This window comes from Salmo trutta, chromosome 5 (assembly GCF_901001165.1).
Source record: "Salmo trutta chromosome 5, fSalTru1.1, whole genome shotgun sequence".
Lineage (NCBI taxonomy): Eukaryota > Metazoa > Chordata > Actinopteri > Salmoniformes > Salmonidae > Salmo > Salmo trutta.
This window is the reverse complement of record NC_042961.1, coordinates 60,431,584-60,459,320: the sequence shown is the minus strand read 5'-3', so window position 1 is coordinate 60,459,320 and position 27,737 is coordinate 60,431,584. Positions and strand designations below refer to the sequence as shown.

At 43.4% G+C, this 27,737-nt stretch overlaps 4 protein-coding genes across 4 annotated transcripts in view; 1 reads left to right on the top strand and 3 right to left on the bottom strand.

The window, feature by feature from the left end:
• The window catches only part of LOC115194677 (zinc finger protein 37-like), a 1,069,572-nt gene that overhangs the window by 618,190 nt on the left and 423,645 nt on the right, over positions 1 to 27,737 (top strand). The gene's annotated exons all lie outside the window — the stretch shown is intronic.
• Positions 1 to 27,737, bottom strand: part of LOC115194676 (gastrula zinc finger protein XlCGF26.1-like) — a 900,659-nt gene that overhangs the window by 557,497 nt on the left and 315,425 nt on the right. The window lies entirely within an intron of this gene.
• sb:cb1058 (uncharacterized) lies at positions 559 to 5,565 on the bottom strand. Its single transcript, XM_029754600.1, has 3 exons — positions 5,348 to 5,565; positions 3,067 to 3,893; positions 559 to 1,678 (listed from the first exon to the last, which is right to left on the bottom strand). Exons 2-3 carry the CDS (start codon positions 3,811 to 3,813, stop codon positions 1,538 to 1,540), a joined length of 888 nt encoding a protein of 295 aa, XP_029610460.1. The 5' UTR covers positions 3,814 to 3,893; positions 5,348 to 5,565; the 3' UTR covers positions 559 to 1,537.
• Positions 14,054 to 19,836, bottom strand: b3gat3 (beta-1,3-glucuronyltransferase 3 (glucuronosyltransferase I)). Its single transcript, XM_029754596.1, has 7 exons — positions 19,658 to 19,836; positions 19,186 to 19,292; positions 18,587 to 18,767; positions 18,285 to 18,468; positions 17,887 to 18,048; positions 15,282 to 15,572; positions 14,054 to 14,886 (listed from the first exon to the last, which is right to left on the bottom strand). Exons 2-7 carry the CDS (start codon positions 19,277 to 19,279, stop codon positions 14,788 to 14,790), a joined length of 1,011 nt encoding a protein of 336 aa, XP_029610456.1. The 5' UTR covers positions 19,280 to 19,292; positions 19,658 to 19,836; the 3' UTR covers positions 14,054 to 14,787.

Here is a 27,737-nt window from a genome sequence, read left to right as displayed (position 1 = left end):
GCTAAGTAGATCTGAGAACATCATTAATTATCTAGCTAACTAACTAGCGAGCATAGACTAACAATGCTACCTGCTCTCATAAGAGGAGATCTGCAATTGATACTAACTTCAATCTATTAGCCCAATAATGAATTATATTCTGAAATTTCATTTGATGGTTTCCTTGAATCAGTTCACCACACACACAGCCAGTGACAGCCATCTAGCTAGAGCTGACCAAAATGTAAAAAACCTACCTAAATTAGCATGAATAAATATATTTGAAGTACCTGCTACCATAAATGACGATCGTGAAATTATTCTAGCTTCAATCTAATATCCCTATAATTTTATTCAGACATTCAATGGGTTATTTGAATCAGTAACGTTACACCACACGATCGATAACCAGCTGACAGTCTGTTAGACGCGCACCCTCTTCGTAAATTCACCGGGGAGTGCCAGAGGCTAAAGCTAAAGCGCAGTTACTGCCTTTTGCCTTTGTAGGGCAGTATAAAGCTGACCAAAAACGTTATTTTCTTAGGAGGTTGAAGAACAAAATATATTTGAGAAATTATCTTATTGTAAAGCATATTTTATTTTAGGACAAAGGCTACAAGATGGCACAAGAAAAACAAAGTATTGATTTTTAAACAAAATATCATAACAATTTAGTCATTCACGCACAATATAGAAACATTTTTTCCTCCACTAGCTCAGTATAGCTCTCATAGGATTCTGAGCTTGACTTCAATGCTGCAAGAGAGAGATTGGATGTTGTGATTTAGGCCAATAATTAACAATAAATAAACTCTTTGGTAAGATATTATTGAGAGAGATTACCCAGAAAAATGTGCAAAGCGATCGTATAGTAAATAAATTAATATTAATAAATAATGTATTAAATGTGTTTGTGTGCGCAACCTCCTTTTTAGACAAAGCCAGAGAACCAACATTTGAGACCGTTATTTCGTACCCTCATGTCCCCCATAGTTAGTTCATTTCATGGTATGAAAACATTCTCCTTTTATGAAACAAACATAACACACTTGGGCTACATTCAATAGGCACATGGATAGTGAAACATAAGTTATCAGGTCTCATCTTGGGCTACGTTCAATAGGCACATGGATAGTGAAACATACGTTATCCCTCAGGTTGCACAACACTGAAACCATCATACAGACGGTCCTCCAGAGAGGTTGAACCTCACCCTGTGAGGAAGTATTAAACTCATTCCCTATTTAGTGCACTAGTACAATAGTGTGCTATTGTAGAATTCAGAATCAGAATGAGTTAAACGGTGTGTACTTCCTGGTGTTAATCGGGTGCTTTTCATATTGATCATTGATAAACCAGTATGTACTAGATCAATATCACTGATTGATTAATCCATTGAACCATACATTGAGGTGAACACAGGTCATTTGCGTTGAGTTGCGAACACAAACGGAACACTCTGTCCAAGACAGCCTCAATCTCAAATTACAATATGGGCGTTACATAACCTGATTGGAACAATTGCAGTTTACAGATTAGATGAACAGGTTTGTGAATCCTATCTGTATTCTGCTAATGCTGAGGAATGGTGCATTTCCCTTGATGGTGATGATGATGATGATGAGTCAGGTGTGAGCGTCACGCTGTACAGGTTAGTGACGAAGGTCTCCCACCCTCGACGGAACGCTCGGTCGAAAGTCTGAAGGGGATAGAATGAATAATCAATACAGGTGACCAGAAAACATTGTTTGATTGATATTGATAAAAACATTGTGAACAAATGTGTTTACAAAAAGAAAACATTTCAATTGGAACATGACCCAGTCAAGACCAGAACAAGGTAACTTGTTTATGTGTTCAGAGTGGATGTGTATCATTATTCATTTGATGTAGTTATATGTTGTGTTTATCCTGGTCTCTTTCTCTTATGACATGACCCCTGACCTCTGTGTAATCAGGAAGGAATATTGGTCTGGTGGTTTCTGGGTAGGAGCTAGTGCCCTCAAACAACGATCTGGGGTCAGATAGTAAGGCACAGGAATGACACCTGTGTGTGTGTTCTCCCTGCTGATGGAGAAGAAAGAGAAGGACAGACAGGGGAGGAGAAAGGCCCAGGGTTGTTCCTAAATAATGTGTGAGGAGACGTGAAGGAAGGGGGGATGAGAGGGAGAAGAGGGGGAGGAAGGGGGAGGAGAGGAGGAGGAGGAAGGCAGATGATAAAGAGAGAGGGAACATTTCCCAATGTGGAGGAGGAGAGGAAAGGGGGATGGATTCATAAAGCAAACAGACAACATGTTAGGGTTAGGGAGGGGAAGGGAAGAGAGGAGAGGAGAGGGTCGCAGGTGGGGAGAACAGGTGTGTCACCTGATACTAGCTAAGGAGTTGTCCTGGGACTATTACTATAGCTATAATATTACTATAGCTATAATATTACTATAGCGCTAATGTTACTATAGCTATAATATTACTAAAGCGATAATGTTACTATAGCTATAATATTACTATAGCGATAATGTTACAATAGCTATAATATTACTATAGCGATAATGTTACTATAGCGATAATGTTACTATAGCGATAATGTTACTATAGCGATAATGTTACTATAGCGATAATGTTACTATAGCGATAATATCTGTCTTTGTTTTTGGCACATTAGGCCTTAACTGTCTATCAACTGAATAAAATAAGAAATAGATTTTAAAATGGCCTACAGAGTTAATTTAGCATTTGAGCTCATGGGGTGGGTGACGTACACAGATCAGTCATTGGACTCTGACCAGACCGTTAATAATATGGGCATAGAGGGTCATATAAATGTTTCCATAAATGACTAATTACTGGCTGCTGTTCTTGGAATGTAACTGTGGAAGTGGAACTTTAACCCATTGTTACTCGCTCTGGGAGAATTCCACAGGGAGGGGAGAATGTGTTAAGTAATCCGTGTCCTGTCCTCTGTCTAAATGGAACTAGGTAGGAAGGGTAAACCTGGATACTACTGCTGCTGCTACAACAATAACAAGTGGAGGTTTTCCAAGGGTACCTGGAAGGCAAAACACACACTACCATCCTCTCTCGTTCTCTCACCTTGCGGTAGTTCTTCAGCGTGCTCCTCTTCCTCATCACCTTCATCCCCTCCTGTCCCTTCATCTCCTCCTTCTCTTCTTCCCTCCCTCTATTCTCGTCCTTTATCAGAACCTGGTCATCCGCTTCTTCTCGGCTCGCAAAGTGGACCAGCGTCCTCTCCTCTTCTGTTCTCCTCTCTTTCTCCCTCTGTCCTTCTTCAGTCTCTACCCTCACTTCCACCTCCAGGACCTCCAGGACAGGGGTCTGCGTCTCCATCTCTGTACCCAGGATCGGGCCCTCCTCCCTGGGGGAGACCGTCTGGGGCTCGGCCCCCTGTTTTTTCCTGGTGCTCCTCCCCCAGCGGCTCCTTCTCACTCCCACCGCGGTGACCTCCAGGACAGGGGCCTCCATCTCCGTAGCCAGGATCTGGTCCCCCTGCCTAGGGGAGATCGCCTGGGGTTTGGCCTTCCTGGAGCTTCTTCTCCAGCGGGAGCTGAGCCGGCTGGGTTTCCTTCGGAGGAGAGTAGTGTCGTCTTCTCCCATCATTCCCTGGTTAAAGTCAAACACCCCGTGCTCTCCCCGGTCCGTCTCTCCCCCCGTAGAGAGCTCTGTGGCTGGGCACGATCCCCCCCAGTCCCCCTCTCTCCCCCTCTCCTCCTCCTCTCCTCCCATCTCGGGCTCATCCAGGCGACCATAGAACCCAGAACTCTTGTCCAGGTACTTTGGAGACCTGACGGAACCGTTTCTGGGACTCTTTCCGATCGCCATCTTTTCTTTTTTTATTCTCTCCTTCTCTTCTCTTTCGCAATGCAACGTATCTCTGTGTTGTTGTTTTTATGTCTTTAATGCTGGGTGAGAGAAAGGGGGGTGAGGAGAAATGGGGAGAGAGAAAGGGATTCATGTCTTAATGTAGTTCTTCCAGATAGATGATCTCATTCTCTGTACCACACACACACACACACACACACACACACACACACACACACACACACACACACACACACACACACACACACACACACACACACACACACACACACACACACACACACACACACACACACACACACACACACACACACACACACACACACACACCAGAGGTTGTGGATGGGGTGGTTTTTGATTCGGTGTGAAATAAGACAAAAAGAAGCATTGTGCTGGATGAGATACAACAGTAATGTGTCAGATAATGTTTATCTGTGTGTTTATCTGTCACTCCATCTGTCTCTGTCACATCATCTCATCTGGGTGACAGAGAGTTCACTGTGTGTGTGTCTGTGTGCCGCCTCTGTGTGTTCAATTTATGACGGAGATAACAGAGACTCCTGGTTCCAGACTCACTCAGACTTTGACTCTTTGCTCTCTAGTTGGAGCCTCAAACGCTGCCAGCTTCCATGCACCCTATTCCCTAGGTAGTGCACTACTTTCAATGGGCCCTGCTCAAAAGTAATGCACTAAATAGGGAATAGGGTGCCATTTGGAACGTAGACCTATGAGTCACATCATGACTATCTCCATGACAAAAACAGGTTATAACTGTATGTCTGTCTGTATATATCTATCTGCATATATCCATCTACATATATCTGTCTGTATATATCTGTCTGCATATATCTGTCTGTATATATATATATATCTGTCTGTAGATATCTGTCTGTAGATATCTGTCTGTATATATCTGTCTGTATATATCTGTCTGTATATATCTGTCTGTATATATCTGTCTGTATATATCTGTCTGTCTGTATATATCTGTCTGTATATATCTGTCTGTCTGTATATATCTGTCTGTATATCTATGTCAATGTTAATTAACTCAGACTGTTGTCAAACCATTTCATATGAAAACTCATAGATATGTAAAACAGTATCTAAATGTTTCCTTCTGTTTCACTAACTGTAACATGTGAACCATGTGATTGGTAATTAACATTGACATAGATATACAGACATAGATATATACAGATAGATATACATATGAAAACTCATAAAATCCTAGATATGTAAAACAGTATCTAACCGTTTCCTTCTGTTTCACTAACTGTAGCATGTGAACCATGTGATTGGTTAGAGATGTACAAATGCTTGTCTGGTTAGAAAATCTTCTTTGGATCTTTGGCAAGTTCGCTAATATTGGTTTAACATGGAGGTAAATCAGAAGTCCAACACATTACTCAGTCAGACGACGTAACAGCATTTATACATAACTAACATACTTTAGTGAAAAGTACAGAGTGAAAGAGAGATAGAGAATGATGGAAAGAAAGACAGAAGGAGAGATGAGAGAGCGCTGTCGTACCTGCCGTGCCTCTGTGTTTCCTGGGTGATCTTCTCTGTGTTCTGAGTGTCTGTTGCTTTGGGAACTCTTCTCATATATTCTCCTCCGTCACACACCCTGCCTGAACTTGCTGTCACCAGAGAGAGAGAGAAAAAAAGAAAACACCCACACTATCTCTCTGACACTCACAAGCCTGATGGAGGACTGGTTGACGTACACACTGATACAAACACAGATAGATATGGAATACAAGAGATAACTACATTAGGGGCCCTCTGGTCAAAAGTAATGCACCGGGGTAGGAATGTATCCACTGACACACATAGATACCCAGTACTGTTGTTAGTTCTGAACAATCATGGCCGTCATACTAACTGTTGCTATGGAACAGCCTGAGAACATGTCTTACACAATCAACATGTTCTCTTTAGATACAGTACACACATGATTCGATTGATGGTGTAGCAACTGTTGTTACACTGTACTAATTGGTATATCTAACTACTCGTGTGCACCTGGTAATCTCAGCACTCAGAAGTAAAATCAGGCACATGAGACTATTGTATACACATAAACAGATTAAGATGTATAGCAACTAGAAATCAGTTTGGTTTGTTGTGAGGGTCTGTTTGGTTTGTGAGGGTCAGTTTGGTCTGTTGTGAGGGTCAGTTTGGTCTGTTGTGAAGGTCAGTTTGGTCTGTGAGGGTCAGTTGTGACGGTTAGTTTGGTCTGTGAGGGTCAGTTTGGTCTGTGAGGGTCAGTTGTGACGGTTAGTTTGGTCTGTGAGGGTCAGTTTGGTCTGTGAGGGTCTGTTTGGTCTGTTGTGAGGGTCAGTTTGGTCTGTTGTGAGGGTCAGTTTGGTCTGTTGTGAAGGTCAGTTTGGTCTGTTGTGAGGGTCTGTTTGGTCTGTTGTGAGGGTCAGTTTGGTCTGTTTGGTCTGTTGTGAGGGTCAGTTTGGTCTGTTGTGAGGGTCAGTTTGGTCTGTGAGGGTCTGTTTGGTCTGTTGTGAGGGTCAGTTTGGTCAGTTTGGTCTGTTGTGAGGGTCAGTTTGGTCTGTTGTGAGGGTCAGTTTGGTCTGTTGTGAGGGTCAGTTTGGTCTGTTGTGAGGGTCTGTTTGGTCTGTTGTGAGGGTCAGTTTGGTCTGTTGTGAGGGTCAGTTTGGTCTGTTGTGAGGGTCAGTTTGGTCTGTTGTGAGGGTCAGTTTGGTCTGTTGTGAGGGTCTGTTTGGTCTGTTGTGAGGGTCAGTTTGGTGTGTTGTGAAGGTCAGTTTGGTCTGTTGTGAGGGTCAGTTTGGTCTGTTGTGAGGGTCAGTTTGGTCTGTTGTGAGGGTCAGTTTGGTCTGTTGTGAGGATCAGTTTGGTCTGTTGTGAGGGTCAGTTTGGTCTGTTGTGAGGGTCAGTTTGGTCTGTTGTGAAGGTCAGTTTGGTCTGTTGTGAGGGTCAGTTTGGTCTGTTGTGAGGGTCTGTTGTGAGGGTCAGTTTGGTCTGTTGTGAGGGTCTGTTGTGAAGGTCAGTTTGGTCTGTTGTGAAGGTCAGTTTGGTCTGTTGTGAGGGTCAGTTGTGAGGGTCAGTTTGGTCTGTTGTGAGGGTCAGTTTGGTCTGTGAGGGTCAGTTTGGTCTGTTGTGAGGGTCTGTTGTGAGGGTTAGTTTGGTCTGTTGTGAGGGTCAGTTTGGTCTGTGAGGGTCAGTTTGGTCTGTTGTGAGGGTCAGTTTGGTCTGTTGTGAGGGTCTGTTTGGTCTGTTTGGTCTGTTGTGAGGGTCTGTTGTGAGGGTTAGTTTGGTCTGTTGTGAGGGTCTGTTTGGTCTGTTGTGAGGATCAGTTTGGTCTGTTGTGAGGGTCAGTTTGGTCTGTTGTGAGGGTCAGTTGTGACGGTTAGTTTGGTCTGTTGTGAGGGTCAGTTGTGACGGTTAGTTTGGTCTGTTGTGAGGGTCAGTTGTGACGGTTAGTTTGGTCTGTTGTGAGGGTCTGTTGTGAGGGTCAATTTGGTCTGTTGTGAGGGTCAGTTTGGTCTGTTGTGAGGGTCAGTTTGGTCTGTGTGAGGGTCAGTTTGGTCTGTTGTGAGGGTCAGTTTGGTCTGTGTGAGGGTCAGTTTGGTCTGTGTGAGGGTCAGTTTGGTCTGTGTGAGGGTCAGTTTGGTCTGTGTGAGTATACAATACAAACTTGTAATTTCATATACAAGAGTTATTTGAATAGTACTCGTGCCGCTCCTTTGGTATCCAGAGGAATGTGTGTGTGTGTGTGTGTGTGTGTGTGTGTGTGTGTGTGTGTGTGTGTGTGTGTGTGTGTGTGTGTGTGTGTGTGTGTGTGTGTGTGTGTGTGTGTGTGTGTGTGTGTGTGTGTGTGTGTGTGTGTGTGTGTGTGTGTGTGTGTTTGGGATGTAAACAAGGGTGTGAGCACTGAGTTTTTCTTCATCCCAGGTTTTTTACCACTCAGATAATTACCCTATCCCTTTGTCTCTACCACATCTACCACACACACGAGGCAGCATGGTCTTGCTCTGTTAGGATGTGGTGTGCCACTGACTGTGATCCAACATGTAGTGTGTGAATCACAGGATCAAACCATGTGTGTGTCATCTGATTCATGGCCACTAGTCTGATTACTCACCTGACAACGCACCCACACCTCAGGGGAAGTAGGAGAGAGAGAGAGGGTTGAAATTCCATATATGGTCATAATCACTACACACTCCCACCGGAGTGGGCGGAACAGCTGTCAATCAAAGACCCAGCTGTGAGGTAGTGTTCAGAAGCTATAGGAAAATTAGGGTTCCGGAACACAGGAAGAGACTAAGTCACCAGTTAGCGTTTATGTCCCAAATGGCAACCTATTCCCTACATAGTGCACTGCTTTTGAACCAGAACCCTATGGGTCCATTATAGCTCCAGTTGTTGTTTTGGGTCTGTACTCCAGCACTGAAATAATACAATGACTATGAGGTTAAGGTGCAGACTGTCAGCTTTAATTTGTGGGTATTTTAATCGTTATCGGGTGAACTGTTTAGAAATTACAGCACTTTTTACAGCACCCTCTAAAGTATTATTAATATAACTATTTTTGGGGTGGGAGATCAGCTTCAACATAACTCTTTTGGGGGGGAGATCAGCTTCAACATAACAAATAGATTGCGGCTTCCATCAATGTCATTGCCTGCATCATTTCCAATCCCCCATATATCTTTTTTTATACATATATTATTTTCAATATAATATATTTTTTTAAATTCTCGATATATTTTCCTTTATTATTTTCCCCTAATTGGAGTAAACTAATGGACAACAACACTTAGGCTTCTACTTCCAGCTTATACATACTATATACATACAGACACAGTATATTTTACATTAGTTATCTTTTGTTTGTTTTTAGTCCCACCCTTCAGCTCCACTACAGCTCCACTCCTCCCATCTATCTCTGAAGAACATCCAGTGTTGATTTCTATTTGCCATATATTTTTCAACTGTGCTGTTTCACAAAAGTTCTGAACCTTTCTATTCTCATAGATTCTACAGATTGTAAATTAAAGAAACGTTTTTGCTAAGAGTATTATTATATTATTGATCGATTCATTATGATTTTTCAGATCACCCATCAGTGCTATCTGCAGAGTTAGGTCCAGGTAACTGTTGCAATTCTTCATCCATTCCTGGACCTGCGACCAAAAACAAGCTACACATGGACACTACCAAAACACATTATCTAATGATTCTGTCTCTTCGCAACAAAATCTGCAGAGCTGGGATGGTTGTATTAGTAATAATAATACAATTCTATTGGTTGCAAGAATTTTGTATAATAATTTAAATTTGAAAAAGTCAAAAGTTTTAAATCCAGTGTCATTTTGTGTATCTGTTCATAAAACATGTGCCATGGAATCGGTACATTGAAAATCTCTTCCCAATATTTTGCAACCTGTATGGCAAAGCTGTCAATTTTTTGGTCCTTAAATGAACATTTTATACTTTTTTATTCATCACAATCTTCTTTAACCAAGTGAAGTATTTGGTCCCATATTCATAGCACTCAATGACTACATCAAGCTTGTGATTCTACACATTTCTGGGATCTATTTGCTGTTTGTTTTGGTTGCGTTTCAGATTATTTTGTGCCCAATTGAAATGAAAAAGTAAATAATGTATTGTAACATTTGAGTCACTTTTTTTGTAAATAAGAATATAATGTTTCTAAACACTAGCATGATTATGGATAATCCTGAATGAATTGTGAATAATGATGAGTGAGAAAGTTTAATGCACAAATATCATACCAGGCTTCGGCGGTATACTGTATACACTATATACAGGGGTATTTGGAAAAAGCCACAGGATCAATTTTCAATACTGTCAAAACTATTTATTTGAAGTTTTTCAATACATTTCAATATTTGTAGGTACTTTTTAAGTTATTACCTGCAGTCAACTTGTGCAATACAGTACCTTAGGACAGGGCTCTCCAACCCTGTTCCTGGAGAGATACCCTCCTGTAGGTTTTAACTCCAACCCTGTTCCTGGAGAGATACCTTCCTGTAGGTTTTACCTCCAACCCTGTTCCTGGAGAGATACCCTCCTGTAGGTTTTAACTCCAACCCTGTTCCTGGAGAGATACCTTCCTGTAGGTTTTACCTCCAACCCTGTTCCTGGAGAGATACCTTCCTGTAGGTTTTCGCTCCAACCCTAATCTAGCACACCTGATTCTAAAAATTAGCTGGTTGATAAACTGAATCAGGTTAGTTACAACTGGGGTTGGAGAGAACCTACAGGAGGGTAGCTCTCCAGGAACAGGGTTGGAGAGAAAACCTACAGGAGGGTAGCTCTCCAGGAACAGGGTTGGAGTGAAAACCTACAGGAGGGTAGCTCTCCAGGAACAGGGTTGGAGTGAAAACCTACAGGAGGGTGGCTCTCCAGGAACAGGGTTGGAGTGAAAACCTACAGGAGGGTAGCTCTCCAGGAACAGGGTTGGAGAGCCCTGCCTTAGGAGATAAAGCAGGTCGCATTTATAATTTTACCTGTCACAGTTTACCCTGTTATTGTAATGGTGAGAGGTTAGCATGTCTTGGGGGTATGCTAACCTCCCCTGTTATTGTAATGGTGAGAGGTTAGCATGTCTTGGGGGTATGCTAACCTCCCCTGTTATTGTAATGGTGAGAGGTTAGCATGTCTTGGGGGTATGCTAACCTCCCCTGTTATTGTAATGGTGAGAGGTTAGCATGTCTTGGGGGTATGCTAACCTCCCCTGTTATTGTAATGGTGAGAGGTTAGCATGTCTTGGGGGTATGATATTTGTGCGTCTAACTTTCTCACTCATCACTCATCACTACAATACCCTCAGATTAAAACTGACGGTCTACACTTTAACCTCAGTCATTGTATCGTTTCAAATGATAGTAAATAGGGGGCCATCATTTGGGACCCAATGAACAGGGTTTACCATCATGGTCATACAGACTGTGTGCCTACTGGGTGTTAAAGATAGGTCCTTACTATGCAAAAGACAGAGAGGAAGAGAGACAAGCAGGGTAAAGAAGGCAGTCAGAGACAAAAAAGAAAGAGGGAGTGACACACAGACGAAGAAAGTTGCCCTCCAGCAGACAGCTCGCCGCCGTCACCACAGTGACAGCTCATCATTGGCACTACTTAGTCTTTATTCTCTATAATGGGAGTCACACAGAGAACAGGTGGGTTAGTGGTCTTTCACAGTCGCTGACACTAGCCTAATAAAATGCCTCCGTTCAGTGAACCTGGACAAAAAGCCAGACACATGCGGTCATTTACTGAACTTCCTCTGAAGGAGACAAAAACGGCACGAAGAATTTCACAAACAACAAAATGTTTATTTTCATGATTAAATAAATGATGTATTTATTTTCAAGGCAGGGACAATTAAGACAACGGCCACATAATACTGAGACTGTTTCCCAAATGACAACCTATATATTGTATATAGTGCACTACTTTGGAGAGCCCTATAGACCATGGGTCAAAAGTAGTGCACTATAAAAGGAATAGGATGCCATTTGGTACACACTTAATAACGTTCTTACAGACAGATTCAACAGGCACCACAATACAACCATTTAGTATCATTATCTACTGCCAAGTACTCTACTATTACACACGGTGGCTAAACTACAGTTTTCCAGAAAATCCTGGTTAGAAGATTCCAGATTTCATGCTTGTTCCCGACTCATGCTCGGTTATCTTTCAACTGGGACTTCTGGGGATTTGGAGAAAGTTCCCAGAATTCTGCTACCCAAGTACTCACACACACACACACACACACACACACGCCACTCAGTATACATACAGTACCAGTCAAAAGTTTGGACACACCTACTCATTCAAGGGTTTTTCTTTATTTTTACTATTTTCTACATTGTAGAATACTAGTGAAGACATCAACACTATGAAATAATACATATGGAATCATGTTGTAACCAAAAAAAGTGCTAAACAAATCAAAATATTATTTATATATATATATATATATATAAAAAAAAAAAGTGTTAAATAATTCTAAATATATTTGAGATTCTTCAAAGTAGGCACCCTTTGCCTTGATGACAGCTTTGCACACTCTTGGAATTCTCTCAACCAGTTTCACCTGGAATGGTTTTCCAACAGTCTTGAAGGAGTTCTCACATGCTGCTTTTCCTTCACTCTGCAGTCCATCCAACTCATCCCAAACCATCTCAATTGGGTTGAGGTCTGGTGATTGTGGAGGTCAGGTCATCTGATGCAGCGCTCCATCACTCTCCTTCTTGGTAAAATAGCCCTTATACAGCCTGGAGGTGTGTTGGGTCATTGTCCTGTTGAAAAACAAATGATAGTCCCACTAAGCGCAAACCAGATGCGATGGCATATCGCTGCAGAATGCTGTGGTAGCCATGCTGGTTAAGTGTGCCTTGAATTCTAAATAAATCACTGACCGTGTCACCAGAAAAAGCATCCCGACACCTTAACACATCCTCCTCCAAACTTCATGGTGGGAACCACACATGCAGAGATCCATTCACCTATTCTGCGTCTCACAAAGACATGGCGGTTGGAATCAAAAATCTCAAATTTGGACAGATTCCCACTGGTCTAATGTCCATTGCTCGTGTTTCTTATTATTGGTTTCCTTTAGTTGTGGTTTCTTTGCAGCAATTTGACCATGGAGGCCTGATTCACGCCTCCTTTGAACTCTGTGAAGAATTTATTTGGGCTGCGTGAATCAGGCTGGTAACTCTAATGAACGTATCCTCTGCAGCAGAGGTAACCCTGGGTCTTCCTTTCCTGTGGTGGTCCTCATGAGAGCCAGTTTCATCACAGCGCTTGATGGTTTTTGCGACTGCACTTCAAAAAACGTCGCTTATTTGAGCTGTTCTTGCCCTAATATGGACTTGATCTTTAACCAAATTGGGCTATCTTCTGTATAGCACCCCTACCTAGTCACAACACAACTGATTGGCTCAAACACTTTAAGGAAAGAAATTCCACAGATTAACTTTCAACAAGACACACCTGTTAATTGAAATTAATTCCAGGTGACTACCTCATGAAGCTGGTTGAGAGAATACCAAGAGTGTGCAAAGCTGTCATCAAGGCAAAGGGTGGCTACTTTGAAGAATCTAAAATATATTTAGAATTATTTAACACTTTTTTGCTTACTACATGATTCCATTTGTGTTCTTTTGTAGTTTTGATGTCTTCACTATTATTCTACAATGTAGAAAAGTACCTTTTAAAAAAAGTAGCTGTGTCCAAACTTTTAACTGGAACTACATACACAAACAAAACACATTCACAGTTACGACAAATTTAAATAGGTTGACTGGTCTTAAAAACAGCCTTCAGATAATATCTTACATTATGTACATTGTGTCTGCATCCTAAATGCCACCCTATTCCGTAAACACATATAGAGGATAGTGTACCACTAAGAATATCTTGTTAGTTCCATATACAGCATCAGCATAGTACAGCTAGCTGGAACAGGGTTTCCCAACCCCCCCCCTCCCCTGGGTGCACCTTTTGGTTTTTGCCCTAACATCTACACAGCTGATTCAAATAACCAAAGCTTAGTGATGTTGGTTATTTAAAAATCAGCTAGGGCAAAATCCTAAACGTGGGGGGGTTTGGGAAACCCTTACAGCTTGAGAGACCGGTCCCCTGCGGGACGGTTGAGCTAACGTAGGCTAATGCGATTAGCATGAGGTTGTAAGTAACAAGAACATTTCCCAGGACATAGACATATCTGATATGGGCAGAAAGTTTAAATTCTTGTTAATCTTAACTGCACTGTCCAATTTACAGTAGCTATTACAGTGAAATAATACCATGCTATTGTTTTGAGGAGAGTGCACAGTTTTGAACATATAAAGTTATTAATAAACAAATTAGGCACATTTGGGCAGTCTTGATACAAAATTTTGAACAGAAATGCAATCAGACTAAAACGTTGCACATACACTGCTGCCATCTAGTGGCCAATACCTAAACTGCACCTGTGCTGGAATAATACATTATGGCCTTTCTCTTGCATTTCAAAGATGGTACCAAAAAAAAACGGTTGTTTTTATTATCTTTTACCAGATCTAATGTGTTATATTCTCCTACATTACTTTCACATTTCCACAAACTTCAAAGTGTTTCCTTTCAAATGGTACCAAGAAAATGCAAATCCTTGCTTCAGGTCCTGAGCTACAGGCAGTTAGATTTGGGTATGTTATTTTAGGCGAAAATTGAAAAAAAAAGGGTCCGATTCTTGAGTTAAGTGAACCCTTACAGCTAAAGAGACCCATAAAGTGAACCCTTACAGCTAAAGAGACCCATTAAATGAACCCTTACAGCTAAAGAGACCCATTAAATGAACCCTTACAGCTAGAGAGACCCATTAAATGAACCCTTACAGCTAGAGAGACCCATTAAATGAACCCTTACAGCTAGAGACCCATTAAATGAACCCTTACAGCTAGAGACCCATAAAGTGAACCCTTACAGCTAAAGAGACCCATTAAATGAACCCTTACAACTAGAGAGACCCATTAAATGAACCCTTACAGCTAGAGAGACCCATTAAATGATCCCTTACAGCTAGAGACCCATTAAGTGAACCCTTACAGCTAGAGACCCATTAAGTGAACCCTTACAGCTAGAGACCCATTAAATGTAAGTCGCTCTGGATAAGAGCGTCTGCTAAATGACTTAAATGTAAATGTAAATGTAAATGAACCCTTACAGCTAGAGACCCATTAAATGAACCCTTACAGCTAGAGAGACCCATTTAATGAACCCTTACAGCTAGAGACCCATTAAATGAACCCTTACAGCTAGAGACCCATAGGGCTCTGGACAAAAGTATTGCACTATACAGGGAGCCTTTTTCAGACGCATGGAACGTTTTAAAGCAGATGTAGTGTGTGTAGGTGTGTGTGTGTGCAGTTGGTGTGTGTGTGTGTAGTTGTATGTGGTGTCTGGTCCTCACACCTCCACAGCAGTATCAGAACCCAGGCCTTGTTTCTGAAGTGCTTCCTCTCGCTTCATCTTGGGCTTCTCTGTCCGCGTGTGCCACACCAACACCTGTCAATCACAAACATACACGTGACTCAAAAACATGCCCCCATACACCATCAACATACACCATCAACATACACCATTAACACCCCCCCAAACACCACCACCAACATCCTCCCCATACACCATCAACATCCCCCCCATACACCATCAACACCCCCCCCCATACACCATCAACATACACCATCAACACCCCCCCAAACACCACCACCAACATACCCCCCCATACACCACCATCAACACCAACACCCCCCCCACACCACCAACATCCCCCCCCAAACACCACCACCAACATCCCCCCCAAAAACATCCCCCCCCAAACCACCACCAACATCACCAGTTCAACACCACTATTCTATTATATCTTCCCCCCCCCCCCCCCCCCCCACACACACACACACCTTGGTACAATTCTCCGCCTTCGGTTCCAGTTCGTCCATGGTAACCAATCCCTGCAGGAAGCTGCTTTCCAGGAACCCCATCGGTGCGTCGCCGTCGAAACATGCGTCCTGATTGGCTATCACCAGCTTGAGCGACACGGCGAAGCCAGCCATGTCCAATGGGAAGGGGCGGCTGGGGCGCCAGCCAGTATGGAAGCGTACAACCTTCCCCGCCTCGACCACAGGTCTCTCATATCTCATCCCTCCCACCAGGCCGACTGGCCACACAGAGACACGCTGGGTACCACGCATCTAGAGAGATGTTACAGAGACACGCTGGGTACCACACATCTAGAGAGATGTTACAGAGACACGCTGGGTACCACACATCTAGAGAGAGATGTTAGAGACACGCTGGGTACCACACATCTAGAGAGAGATGTTACAGAGACACGCTGGGTACCACGCATCTAGAGAGATGTTACAGAGACACGCTGGGTACCACACATCTAGAGAGATGTTACAGAGACACGCTGGGTACCACACATCTAGAGAGAGAGGTGTTACAGAGACACGCTGGGTACCACACATCTAGAGAGATGTTACAGAGACACGCTGGGTACCACACATCTAGAGAGAGAGGTGTTACAGAGACACGCTGGGTACCACACATCTAGAGAGAGAGATGTTAGAGACACGCTGGGTACCACACATCTAGAGAGAGAGATGTTAGAGACACGCTGGGTACCACACATCTAGAGAGAGATGTTACAGAGACACGCTGGGTACCACACATCTAGAGAGATGTTACAGAGACACGCTGGGTACCACACATCTAGAGAGAGATGTTAGAGACACGCTGGGTACCACACATCTAGAGAGATGTTACAGAGACACGCTGGGTACCACACATCTAGAGAGAGAGGTGTTACAGAGACACGCTGGGTACCACACATCTAGAGAGATGTTACAGAGACACGCTGGGTACCACACATCTAGAGAGAGAGATGTTAGAGACACGCTGGGTACCACACATCTAGAGAGAGATGTTACAGAGACACGCTGGGTACCACACATCTAGAGAGAGGTGTTACAGAGACACGCTGGGTACCACACATCTAGAGAGATGTTACAGAGACACGCTGGGTACCACACATCTAGAGAGAGATGTTACAGAGACGCGCTGGGTACCACACATCTAGAGAGATGTTACAGAGACACGCTGGGTACCACACATCTAGAGAGAGATGTTACAGAGACACGCTGGGTACCACACATCTAGAGAGAGATGTTACAGAGACACGCTGGGTACCACACATCTAGAGAGATGTTACAGAGACACGCTGGGTACCACACATCTAGAGAGAGATGTTACAGAGACACGCTGGGTACCACACATCTAGAGAGAGAGATGTTACAGAGACACGCTGGGTACCACACATCTAGAGAGATGTTACAGAGACACGCTGGGTACCACACATCTAGAGAGAGATGTTAGAGAGACACGCTGGGTACCACACATCTAGAGAGATGTTACAGAGACACGCTGGGTACCACACATCTAGAGAGAGATGTTAGAGACACGCTGGGTACCACACATCTAGAGAGAGAGATGTTACAGAGACACGCTGGGTACCACACATCTAGAGAGATGTTACAGAGACACGCTGGGTACCACACATCTAGAGAGAGATGTTACAGAGACACGCTGGGTACCACACATCTAGAGAGAGATGTTACAGAGACACGCTGGGTACCACACATCTAGAGAGATGTTAGAGACACGCTGGGTACCACACATCTAGAGAGAGATGTTACAGAGACACGCTGGGTACCACACATCTAGAGAGAGATGTTACAGAGACACGCTGGGTACCACACATCTAGAGAGATGTTACAGAGACACGCTGGGTACCACACATCTAGAGAGAGATGTTACAGTCAAGTTTTAAACTAGTCAACAAGAATGAGCCACACCAATGGGTGATATAACACTTAGATATAGCTCTTAATTTTGTGGTTCATGGCATCCCGAGTGGCCACTAGAAGTCCTGGTTCGAGTCCAGGCTCTGTTGCAGCCGGCCGCGACCAGGAGACCCATGGGGCGGTGCACAATTGTCCCAGCATCGTCCGGGTTAAGGGAGGGTTAGGCCGGCAGGGATGTCCTTGTCCCATCGTTCTCTAGCGACTCCTGTGGCGGGCCGGGCGCCGTGCACGCTGACACGGTCGCCAGGTGTACGGTCTTTCCTCCGACACATTGGTGTGGCTTTTTTCCGGGTTAAGCGGGAATTGTGTCAAGAAGCAGTGCAGCTTGGTTGGGTTGTGTTTCGGAGGAAGCACGGCTCTCGACCTTCGCCTCTCTCCCGTACGGGAGTTGCAGCGATGAGACAAGACAGTAACTACCAATTGGATACCACAAAATTGGGGAGAAAAAAGGGGTAAAAAAAAAATATATATATAAAATTTTGTGGTTCATTTTGAAAGCTAAACTTTAATATGTCTTGTTGGTTGTCAAGTTTATTTCTTGAAAAGAGGAAGTTAAATCAGAATATTTAGGACAATTAGCTGGCACAGCCCCCAGGGTTAAAGAGCTAGAAGATGCCAGATCATTGTGTCTGTCTCCTACCTCCTCAAAGAGCTTTAGGCTGTATGTGTTGTCGTCATCAGCGAAGTAGACTACCCCCAGCTGTGTGTCTGCTCCAGGCTGCCCCCTCCTGTCCTCTCTCAGCCACCGTAGCCCCTCGTTCCTCTGCTCCGCCCCGCGGGGCTTCAACCAGCTAGGGTCACCCTGGGGGAATAACCAATCAATAAATCAAATGATAAATCCATCAAATCAATATAGTAATTGTATTAATTCTTTGTTTTAATTTAAATGTAGACCCTGTAGGAGTTTGTAAGTGAGTAAATAAGGATGTGCATCAGATTTCTTTATATTATGCAGTTAGCTATCTAGGCATTGTGAGGTCTGGCAGACGACTGACATGCAAAATAGTGAGCCTGGTCAGCGACCGGATCTGAACCCACCTCCTGTAGTTTGCGGTCGCGTGGCGTGGGGGTGTGGAGGTGTGTGTAGGCCAGGCCGCTGGAGGCCAGGAACCCAGAGACCAGAGGGGTTTTATGGGGAGAGTCTTCCACCAGGATCCAGTGGAGCTGAGGGACATGGAGGAACGTCTGGGCAAGCCGGGTTAACTCTGCTTTCTGGACAAACCTAGAGAAAGGGATGGACAGAATGTTAGAGATGGTGCGAGGAAAGGAAAGAGAGAGTGAAGAGACAACAGGTGGTAGAGAAAGTGTGTGGGTCTCTCTCTCTCCGTCCATCTTCCTACCTGGTGTAGGTTGGTGTGATGACGTAGATGGTGGGTTGGGACGGTTTCACTGCTAGTTTCTGGGGGGGTTTGGTGGGCTCAGCCTTCCGCATTTGCTCCTGCAGCCGATGCAGTTCCCCCCGCAGACGAGAGATAGTACGGTCCTTGGGCATGTCATGCTCTGCACAGTCACAGCGCTGGCCTGGGGACAGAAACAGGTTATACAGTCAGTTAAGGTGTCAATTGAAATGCAGCCCAATTCCTGTCTCCCATTCAGTCAATTTAAATGCAGCCCAATTCCTGTCTCCTATTCAGTGCACTACATCTCATGAAAGTAAAGTCTAGTTAGGACCAAAGCCATATATTTATACATCATATTTGTAAAGGTATGGCTCTGGTTAGGACTATGTTCACCAAACAACGATTGTCTCAATAACGACTTGTGATACATTCCTTTGAGACTACTAATCTATGAGGACTTCATAGGACTGTCAGTGATAACAAAGGAGAGGAGACACAGAGAGGAGACAGGGGAAAGGAACCAAGAGAGATGCGGACAGGATACAAGTAAAGGTGACGAGGAAAGAGAAGACAAGGAAAGGAGAGATAGACAGTCTTACCAAGCTGCATGAGAGCGTAGATGAGGCCCATGAGTGAGACCATGAAGTAGAGGACAAACACAGTCTTCAGTTTTAACTTCATCCTAGTAGCCATGGCAACCCGCCGGCTACACACACACACACACACACACACACACACAACATTGGACAGAAAACCAATTGGTCAGAAGAAATACACAAGCCAACCACTAGACACGCAAACCAATTACTAGTTTGTTTCTGCTTAGCCAATTGCTTTGTTGTCATGAGTAATCTGGCAACTGACTCATGAGACGGCGAAATAAGCGAAAGGTAGCTATGGTGTCTCGCTGTGTTATTAGCTAGCTAACGTTACATTATCGGTTAGCTAGCTAGCTACTATCTATGTATTCTTGTTTGCTGGAGAGCCAGGGAGATATTGCTAGCTAGCTACCTAGTCCGTTAGCCAGGTTTAGAGGTTAGCCACCGTCGTTAGCCATCTATGGGCACTTACCGGGAATAACGTCGTTACTAGTATTAGGTCTTGTGAGGCACCAATTTCTTCATTTATGACTTTTTGGGGAAGGCATTAGTTATAAATGCACCCCAATTAGATGGGCGATAAATCATCCATTTAGTTAGCTAGCTACGTATGAAATATTTGATGGATACCAACAACTTCCGGCTTGAGGGTACGGCACACAAAAAATCCCCCGGAATAAAGTAGGCATGAAGAATAGTTCCGGCTCAACTACATTTCTCAGAACGCGGCAAGAAATTCGAATGAATCCATACAGCTATAGGAGCCTCCATCCTACTAAACTAATCTGTGGTAGTTACAGATCTATACAGCTATGGAGCCTCCATTCTACTAAACTACACTGTGGTAGTTACAGATCCATACAGCTATAGAGCCTCCATCCTACTAAACTACACTGTGGTAGTTACAGATCCATACAGCTATGGAGCCTCCATCCTACTAAACTGTAGCAGTTACAGATCTATACAGCTATAGAGCCTCCATCCTACTACACTGTAGCAGTTACAGATCTATACAGCTATAGGAGCCTCCATCCTACTAAACTAATCTGTGGTAGTTACAGATCCATACAGCTATAGGAGCCTCCATCCTACTAAACTAATCTGTGGTAGTTACAGATCCATACAGCTATAGGAGCCTCCATCCTACTAAACTAATCTGTGGTAGTTACAGATCCATACAGCTATGGAGCCTCCATCCTACTAAACTGTAGCAGTTACAGATCTATACAGCTATAGAGCCTCCATCCTACTACACTGTAGCAGTTACAGATCTATACAGCTATAGGAGCCTCCATCCTACTAAACTAATCTGTGGTAGTTACAGATCCATACAGCTATAGGAGCCTCCATCCTACTAAACTAAACTGTGGTAGTTACAGATCTATACAGCTATGGAGCCTCCATCCTACTAAACTACACTGTGGTAGTTACAGATCCATACAGCTATAGGAGCCTCCATCCTACTAAACTGTAGTAGTTACAGATCCATACAGCTATAGAGCCTCCATCCTACTAAACTACACTGTGGCAGTTGCAGATCCATACAGCTATAGAGCCTCCATCCTACTAAACTAAACTGTGGTAGTTACAGATCCATACAGCTATGGAGCCTCCATCCTACTAAACTAATCTGTGGTAGTTACAGATCCATACAGCTATAGGAGCCTCCATCCTACTAAACTACACTTCCACTAACAAGGGGCTGGTCCGAATCAAGGTGTCATTAAAAAAATGCAGCCCCCTCCCCAACATAAAACATATTTTTCACATGACCCTCCCCTTGTACTGTAAAATACATGGAACACCCTCCCCCACCTCTGATAATTACTTCAAAACAATGTGCATGACCTCAAATAACAGTAGCTACCCTGTGATCATGGGCTCCTGAGTGGCACAGCGGTCTAAGGCACTGCATCTCAGTGCTGGAGGCGTCACTACAGACCTGGTTTGATTCCAGGCTGTATCACAACCGGCCATGCTTGGGAGTCTCATAGGGTGGTGCACAATTAGGACAGCGTTGTCCGGTTTAGAGCTTGGCCGGGGTAGGCTGTCATTGTAAACAAGAATTTGTTCTTAACAGACTTGCCAAGTTACATTTTATAAATGTGGATATCAACATAGCCCATAGATGACTAATGATGTTGGCTAACTAGCATGCTTTTGTGGCACAGTCGATGCCACGCAGGGCTATGGGCCAGAAGGTTGAGGGTCTCCCTTCCTGTTTCATTACTTCACCATCAGAGCCGCCTGCAGACAATGATCAGCTATGGGGAAATCAGATTTTCAACATTTTGATGCCACATTTATAATTATATGAAATATATGCAACAAATTTTCCACCAACAGGTTTCTGTGTCAATGCACCACAAAACCAATTAACAAAACATATCAACTTTGGGCACTTCAATATCATGGTTTGCATTTTTCAACACCACAATAAATAAGGCTATGTCAATCGTGACAAACTGAAAACCTATCCCTCCCTATTTTAGGCTTACCCAGTATAGAAAGCTTGTCTTGACAATCTCCGAATGTCATGAAACGTTTTTGTTGTTTTGTAACAGCTCTCTTTCCATTCATCAAATGGCCGCTGCACAAGTTTAGATTGATTGATTTTATTTGTCAGTAAAAAAATATATATACACAAATAATTTTAAGAGTGACAGGGATTACACAGTAAAGTCAATGGCTTATTTCCATTGTGGTCCCTACATTTGCTGCAACATATGCTACAGTAATATAAGGACTAAATGCACGTCTAATTGACTAAATGCACGTCTAATTGACTAAATGCACGTCTAATTGACTAAATGCACGTCTAATTGACATATCTCCATCTGGCTTTCAGGGGGTTACCTTGTTTTTTACCTGTAAAGATGATTTGTTATTTATTTCAGCTGTAGAGTTTTAAGGAGAGAGGCCAGCAGAGCACATTTTGCATATTGTGCAAGAGACAGAGGCTATAAAATCGAAGCTCATTATTATTGTTTCTATATGTATTTTTTTATTATTGAATATTAAAACATACAATCTACCTGCTGTGAAGTCGCTCAACATTTACATTATATTCAGTCAACTAGCAGACTCCCATCCAGAGACCCACAGACTCCCATCCAGAGACCCACAGACTCCCATCCAGAGACCCACAGACTCCCATCCAGAGACCCACAGACTCCCATCCAGAGAGGCCCACAGACTCCCATCTAGAGAGACCCACAGACTCCCATCCAGAGAGACCCACAGATTCCCATCCAGAGAGACCCACAGACTCCCACCCAGAGAGACCCACAGACTCCCACCCAGAGAGACCCACAGACTCCCATCTAGAGACCCACAGACTCCCATCTAGAGAGACCCACAGACTCCCATCTAGAGAGACCCACAGACTCCCATCTAGAGACCCACAGACTCCCATCCAGAGAGACCCACAGACTCTCATCCAGAGAGACCCACAGACTCCCATCTAGAGAGACCCACAGACTCCCATCTAGAGAGACCCACAGACTCTCATCCAGAGAGACCCACAGACTCCCATCCAGAGAGACCCACAGACTCCCACCCAGAGAGACCCACAGACTCCCATCTAGAGAGACCCACAGACTCTCATCTAGAGAGTGTGGTGGCTAATTTCTGCATTACCAAATGAGGAGTTACAAACACACCAGTCTGAGTTAAAACTACATCTTTAATACTTAATTAAAATACTTTTGCAAAAGTTCTTGACCCCCAATAATGCATTCTCTCGAATGAACCAGGAAGGTCATTACAGAATGGCTACAGGGATCTTTTATAGCAACGATACACCCCCTTCAACGTACATTGACAAACCACAGATACTTAGTAACAGTTCACAAAGGTTAAGTTTTGTATGACAGATATCAATAAAACACATCAGACAGTAACTGCTATGTCAACAGGATTAATGGTATAGCCCAGTATCTGGTCTCCTTAGAACCGTCCCTCCCTGGTACGGTATTGAACAGAACTATTTCATCCAATGGCATATATCAATTGTCAACTCTAGATACTCCCATCTCAAGCAAACCCCCTCTTGACCCCACTCCTGGACAGGCTCACTGGAGGGAGTGAGCCTCTAGGCCATATATTATCACAGGATAAGTGTGAGATCTAAGAGAGGACATACAAGGGTCCATTTACTGCCATAATCCTCCCCACAATAAAGAAAAGGAGGGAGTGACTTGCTCACAGACATTGTGGAGACAAGTCATTGGTTCCCCAGTAATCACGCATCCCTTCACATGGTTTAAGAAATAGGTAAAGACACATTCCCATGATGACAAGTCTGACCTCTCCCCTCTCTGGGCCCCAAGTGTCTGAGCCCCAGCTAAGGGAGACGTGCAACTGAAAAGACACCAGAGTCCAATGGACACTTTCTAATGACAAGTACCTCAAATAAGCATATTATACTAATAAAACATCATAATTATCTATGTTACCCAACTAATTCTGATTCGTCCACGACAAGAGACCCACAGACTCCCACCTAGAGAGACCCACAGACTCCCACCCAGAGAGACCCACAGACTCTCATCCAGAGAATCCCACAGACTCCCATCTAGAGAGGCCCACAGACTCTCATCTAGAGAGACCCACAGACTCCCATCTAGAGAGACCCACAGACTCCCATCTAGAGAGACCCACAGACTCCCATCTAGAGAGACCCACAGACTCCCATCTAGAGAGGCCCACAGACTCTCATCTAGAGAGACCCACAGACTCCCATCTAGAGAGACCCACAGACTCCCATCTAGAGAGACCCACAGACTCCCATCCAGAGAGACCCACAGGCTCCCATCCAGAGAGACCCACAGACTCCCACCCAGAGAGACCCACAGACTCCCATCCAGAGAGACCCACAGACTCCCATCCAGAGAGACCCACAGACTCCCATCCAGAGAGACCCACAGACTCTCATCCAGAGAGACCCACAGACTCCCATCCAGAGACCCACAGACTCCCATCTAGAGAGACCCACAGACTCTCATCCAGAGAGACCCACAGACTCCCACCCAGAGAGACCCACAGGAGCAACCAGGGTCAAGTGCCCCGCCCAAGGGCACGTCAACAAATCGGACCCGAACCAGCGACCCATCGGCCACCGGTCCAAGCTCCAAATCGCCAGGCCACCAACCATCCAAGACCCCCACCCCATAGTCCCCTGAAAGAAATCTCCCCCTCCATTCCCCACCCCCAAGATGCACCTGAACTCAACTTCGAGTCTCATAGCAAAGTGTCTGAATACTTATGTAAATAAGGTATTTCTGTTTTTTTTAAATCCATTTTCACAAATTTCTAACAACCTGTTTTCACTTTCTCATTATGAGGTATTGTGTGTAGATTGCTGAGGAATTTTTGTTACTTAATCCATTTGAGAATAAGGCTATAATGTAACAAAATGTGGAAAAAGTCAAGAGGTCTGAATACTTTCCTGTTAATTGAAATGCATTCCAGGTGACTATCTCATTAAGCTGGTTGAGAGAATGCCAAGAGTGTATATATACACTACTGTTCAAAAGTTTGGGGTCACTTAGAGATGTTATTGTTTTCCATGAAAACATACATGAAATGAGTTTCTAAATGAATAGGAAATATAGTCAAGACGTTGACAAGGTTATAAATAATGATTTTTAATTTAAATAATAATTGTGTCCTTCAAACTTTGCTTTCGTCAAAGAATCCTCCATTTGCAGCAATTACAGCCTTGCAGACCTTTGGCATTCTAGTTGTCAATTTGTTGAGGTAATCTGAAGAGATTTCACCCCATGCTTCCCGAAGCACCTCCCACAAGTTGGATTGGCTTGATGGGCACTTCTTACGTACCATACGGTCAAGCTGCTCCCACAACAGCTCAATAGGGTTGAGATCCGGTGACTGTGCTGGCCACTCCATTATAGACAACACACCAGCTGACTGCTTCTTCCCTAAATAGTTCTTGCATCGTTTGGAGCTGTGCTTTGGGTCGTTGTCCTGTTGTAGGAGGGAATTGGCTCCAATTAAGCGCCGTCCACAGGGTATGGCATGGCGTTGCAAAATGGAGTGATAGCCTTCCTTCTTCAAGATCCCTTTTACCCTGTACAAATCTCCCACTTTACCACCACCAAAGCACACCCCAGACCATCACATTGCCTCCACCATGCTTAAAACCTCTTAAGGATCGGTCCATTTTTTTCAATTTTCGCCTAAAATTTAAAAAAACGCTCCTTAGCTCTTGGAGTCCCAGGAAAAGCTAGACTAAAATAGCTTGCTGGAAGAATGTCTTTTTAGCAATTCTTATACTAATAGACTATTGGAAGAAGGATGAAAAGCTCTTGTTTGCTGAATGTTAAATAGCCTACAGCAGCCAATAGAATTCACGGCACCGGCCGGGGAGTTTAAAAGAAAAGAGAACGCGGGATTGGCATTAGGCTGTGGGCATTCAGTTGTACAACTGACTAGGTATCCCCCTTTCCCTTTCCTTTCCTATAGCAGTTATTTATTCAGACCCGTAACGGTTTGATCTTCATGAAAAAAAAGCCACCTTATTCAAGCATGTCATTACAATGATGAAGATCAGGACGAGACATTTCATTTAGCTGTCGAACGCAAGGAAGGAATGAAGCAACAATAGAGAAAGGAGGTAGGTTAATTAATATGTACTTCGCACAACATTAGGGGAAATATTATGAAAGTTATGCATGTGTCAGCCTACTAATCATTAAAATGTTAAATAGGGCCAATTATATTTAAACATTCTAATAAAATGTAATTGTAACTTTTACAGACCACAGGCTTAATTGTAAGTCTGTAATTGTAACTTTGTACGCCACATGTACTGCACCAGCATCACATGTTCTCTCCCAGCTTCATAGTTTGAAAGAGGTGAGTAATTCCAGTCTATATAGTATAATATAGTATAATACCATACAGCAATACAGTCCACACTCAAAAAGATTCGCTTGCTGGAGCGTGTTTCATTTATTTATTCAAGAGAGCATATAGCTAGCTACATCTATGAACTTGTATGTTTTTCTCTTGTGCGTAATGTGCGGTAGCCTATCATAGGCTATGTACTGGTAGACAAAAAAATATGAATCACAATCATTTGGGCTTTTTGGGTTTGGGCTCATAAAATGTAATTAATGTACCAATGCAGCAGCAGGGAACAGACAAATATAGGGGAGGAAATGAACATGTGATTAGTGAGTCCAGGTGAGTCCAATAACGCTGATGCGAGTGACGAGGGAAGGCAGGTGTGAGTGATAAATGGCAGGAACATGTGATGCAGGGTAATCTGGCGCCCTCAAGCGCCAGGGGAAGGGAAGAGCGGGAGCAGACGTGACACACTGGTTGCTGCGGAAAAAGAGGAGGTCAAAAGGAGGGTGAGTGTAACCGGTGTGAAATGGCTAGCAAGTTAGCGGGGCGCACGCTAATAGTGTTTCAATCGGTGACGTCACGCGCTCTGAGACCTTGAAGTAGTTGTTCCCCTTGCTCTGCAAGGGCTGCGGCTTTGTGGAGCGATAGGTAACGATGCTTCAAGGGTGTCAGTTGTTGATGTGTGCAGAGGGTCCCTGGTTTGACCCCAGGTAGGGGCGAGGAGAGGGAAGATGCAAAAATATTCAATTTTATTTGGAACGGCAACCCAGACAAAAATAAACGGGCCTATTTATATAATGAATTTTAATTCGGGGGCCAGAAATGATAAAATATTAATGCATTAGACCTCTCACTAACAGATTATTAAGAATGTCTCACCTGATGTTCAAGAATGGCCTTTTTCCCTTTATTCAGATTACAATCTCTCACTTTCAGTTATTCAACACAACTGATTGGCTCAAACTCATTAAGAAGGAAAGAAATTACACAAATGACCTTTTTTTCAATTAACTGTTAATTGAAATGCATTCCAGGTGACTACCTCATGAAGCTGGTTGAGAGAATACCAAGAGTGTGCAAAGCTGTCATCAAGGCAAATGGTGGCTATTTGAAGAATTGCAAATATAAAATATATTTTGATTTGTTTAATACTTTTTTGGTTACTACATGATTCCATATGTGTTATTTCATAGTTTTGATGTCTTCACTACTATTCTACAATGTAGAAAATAGTAAAAATAAAGAAAAACGCTTGAATGAGTAGGTGTTCTAAAACTTTTGACCGTAGTGTAAATCCGAACTGGTTCTCTAGCAGATTATTAAGAATGTCTCACCTGATGTTCAAGAATGGCCTTTTTCCCTTTATTCAGATTACAACCTCTCACTTTCGGTTATTTAAAAATGAAATAATCTCCAAAATATTGCTATTTTAAAACAAGCCATAGAAAGTTGTTTGCAATTTCAGTTTAATCCATCAGAAAAGACTAAACAAATAATACAACAAATATTATGTTAAACTCAAATATACCATTTGATTTTTTTTTAAAAACATTGTTTTTGTATTGGTTTATGAACTGATGCGCAATACGACGCTGGATTCACAGCTTAGAAGTTTTCAATTTGAATTATTATACAAAATTCTTGCAACCAATAGAATGTTAAATGTATGCTGGATACAA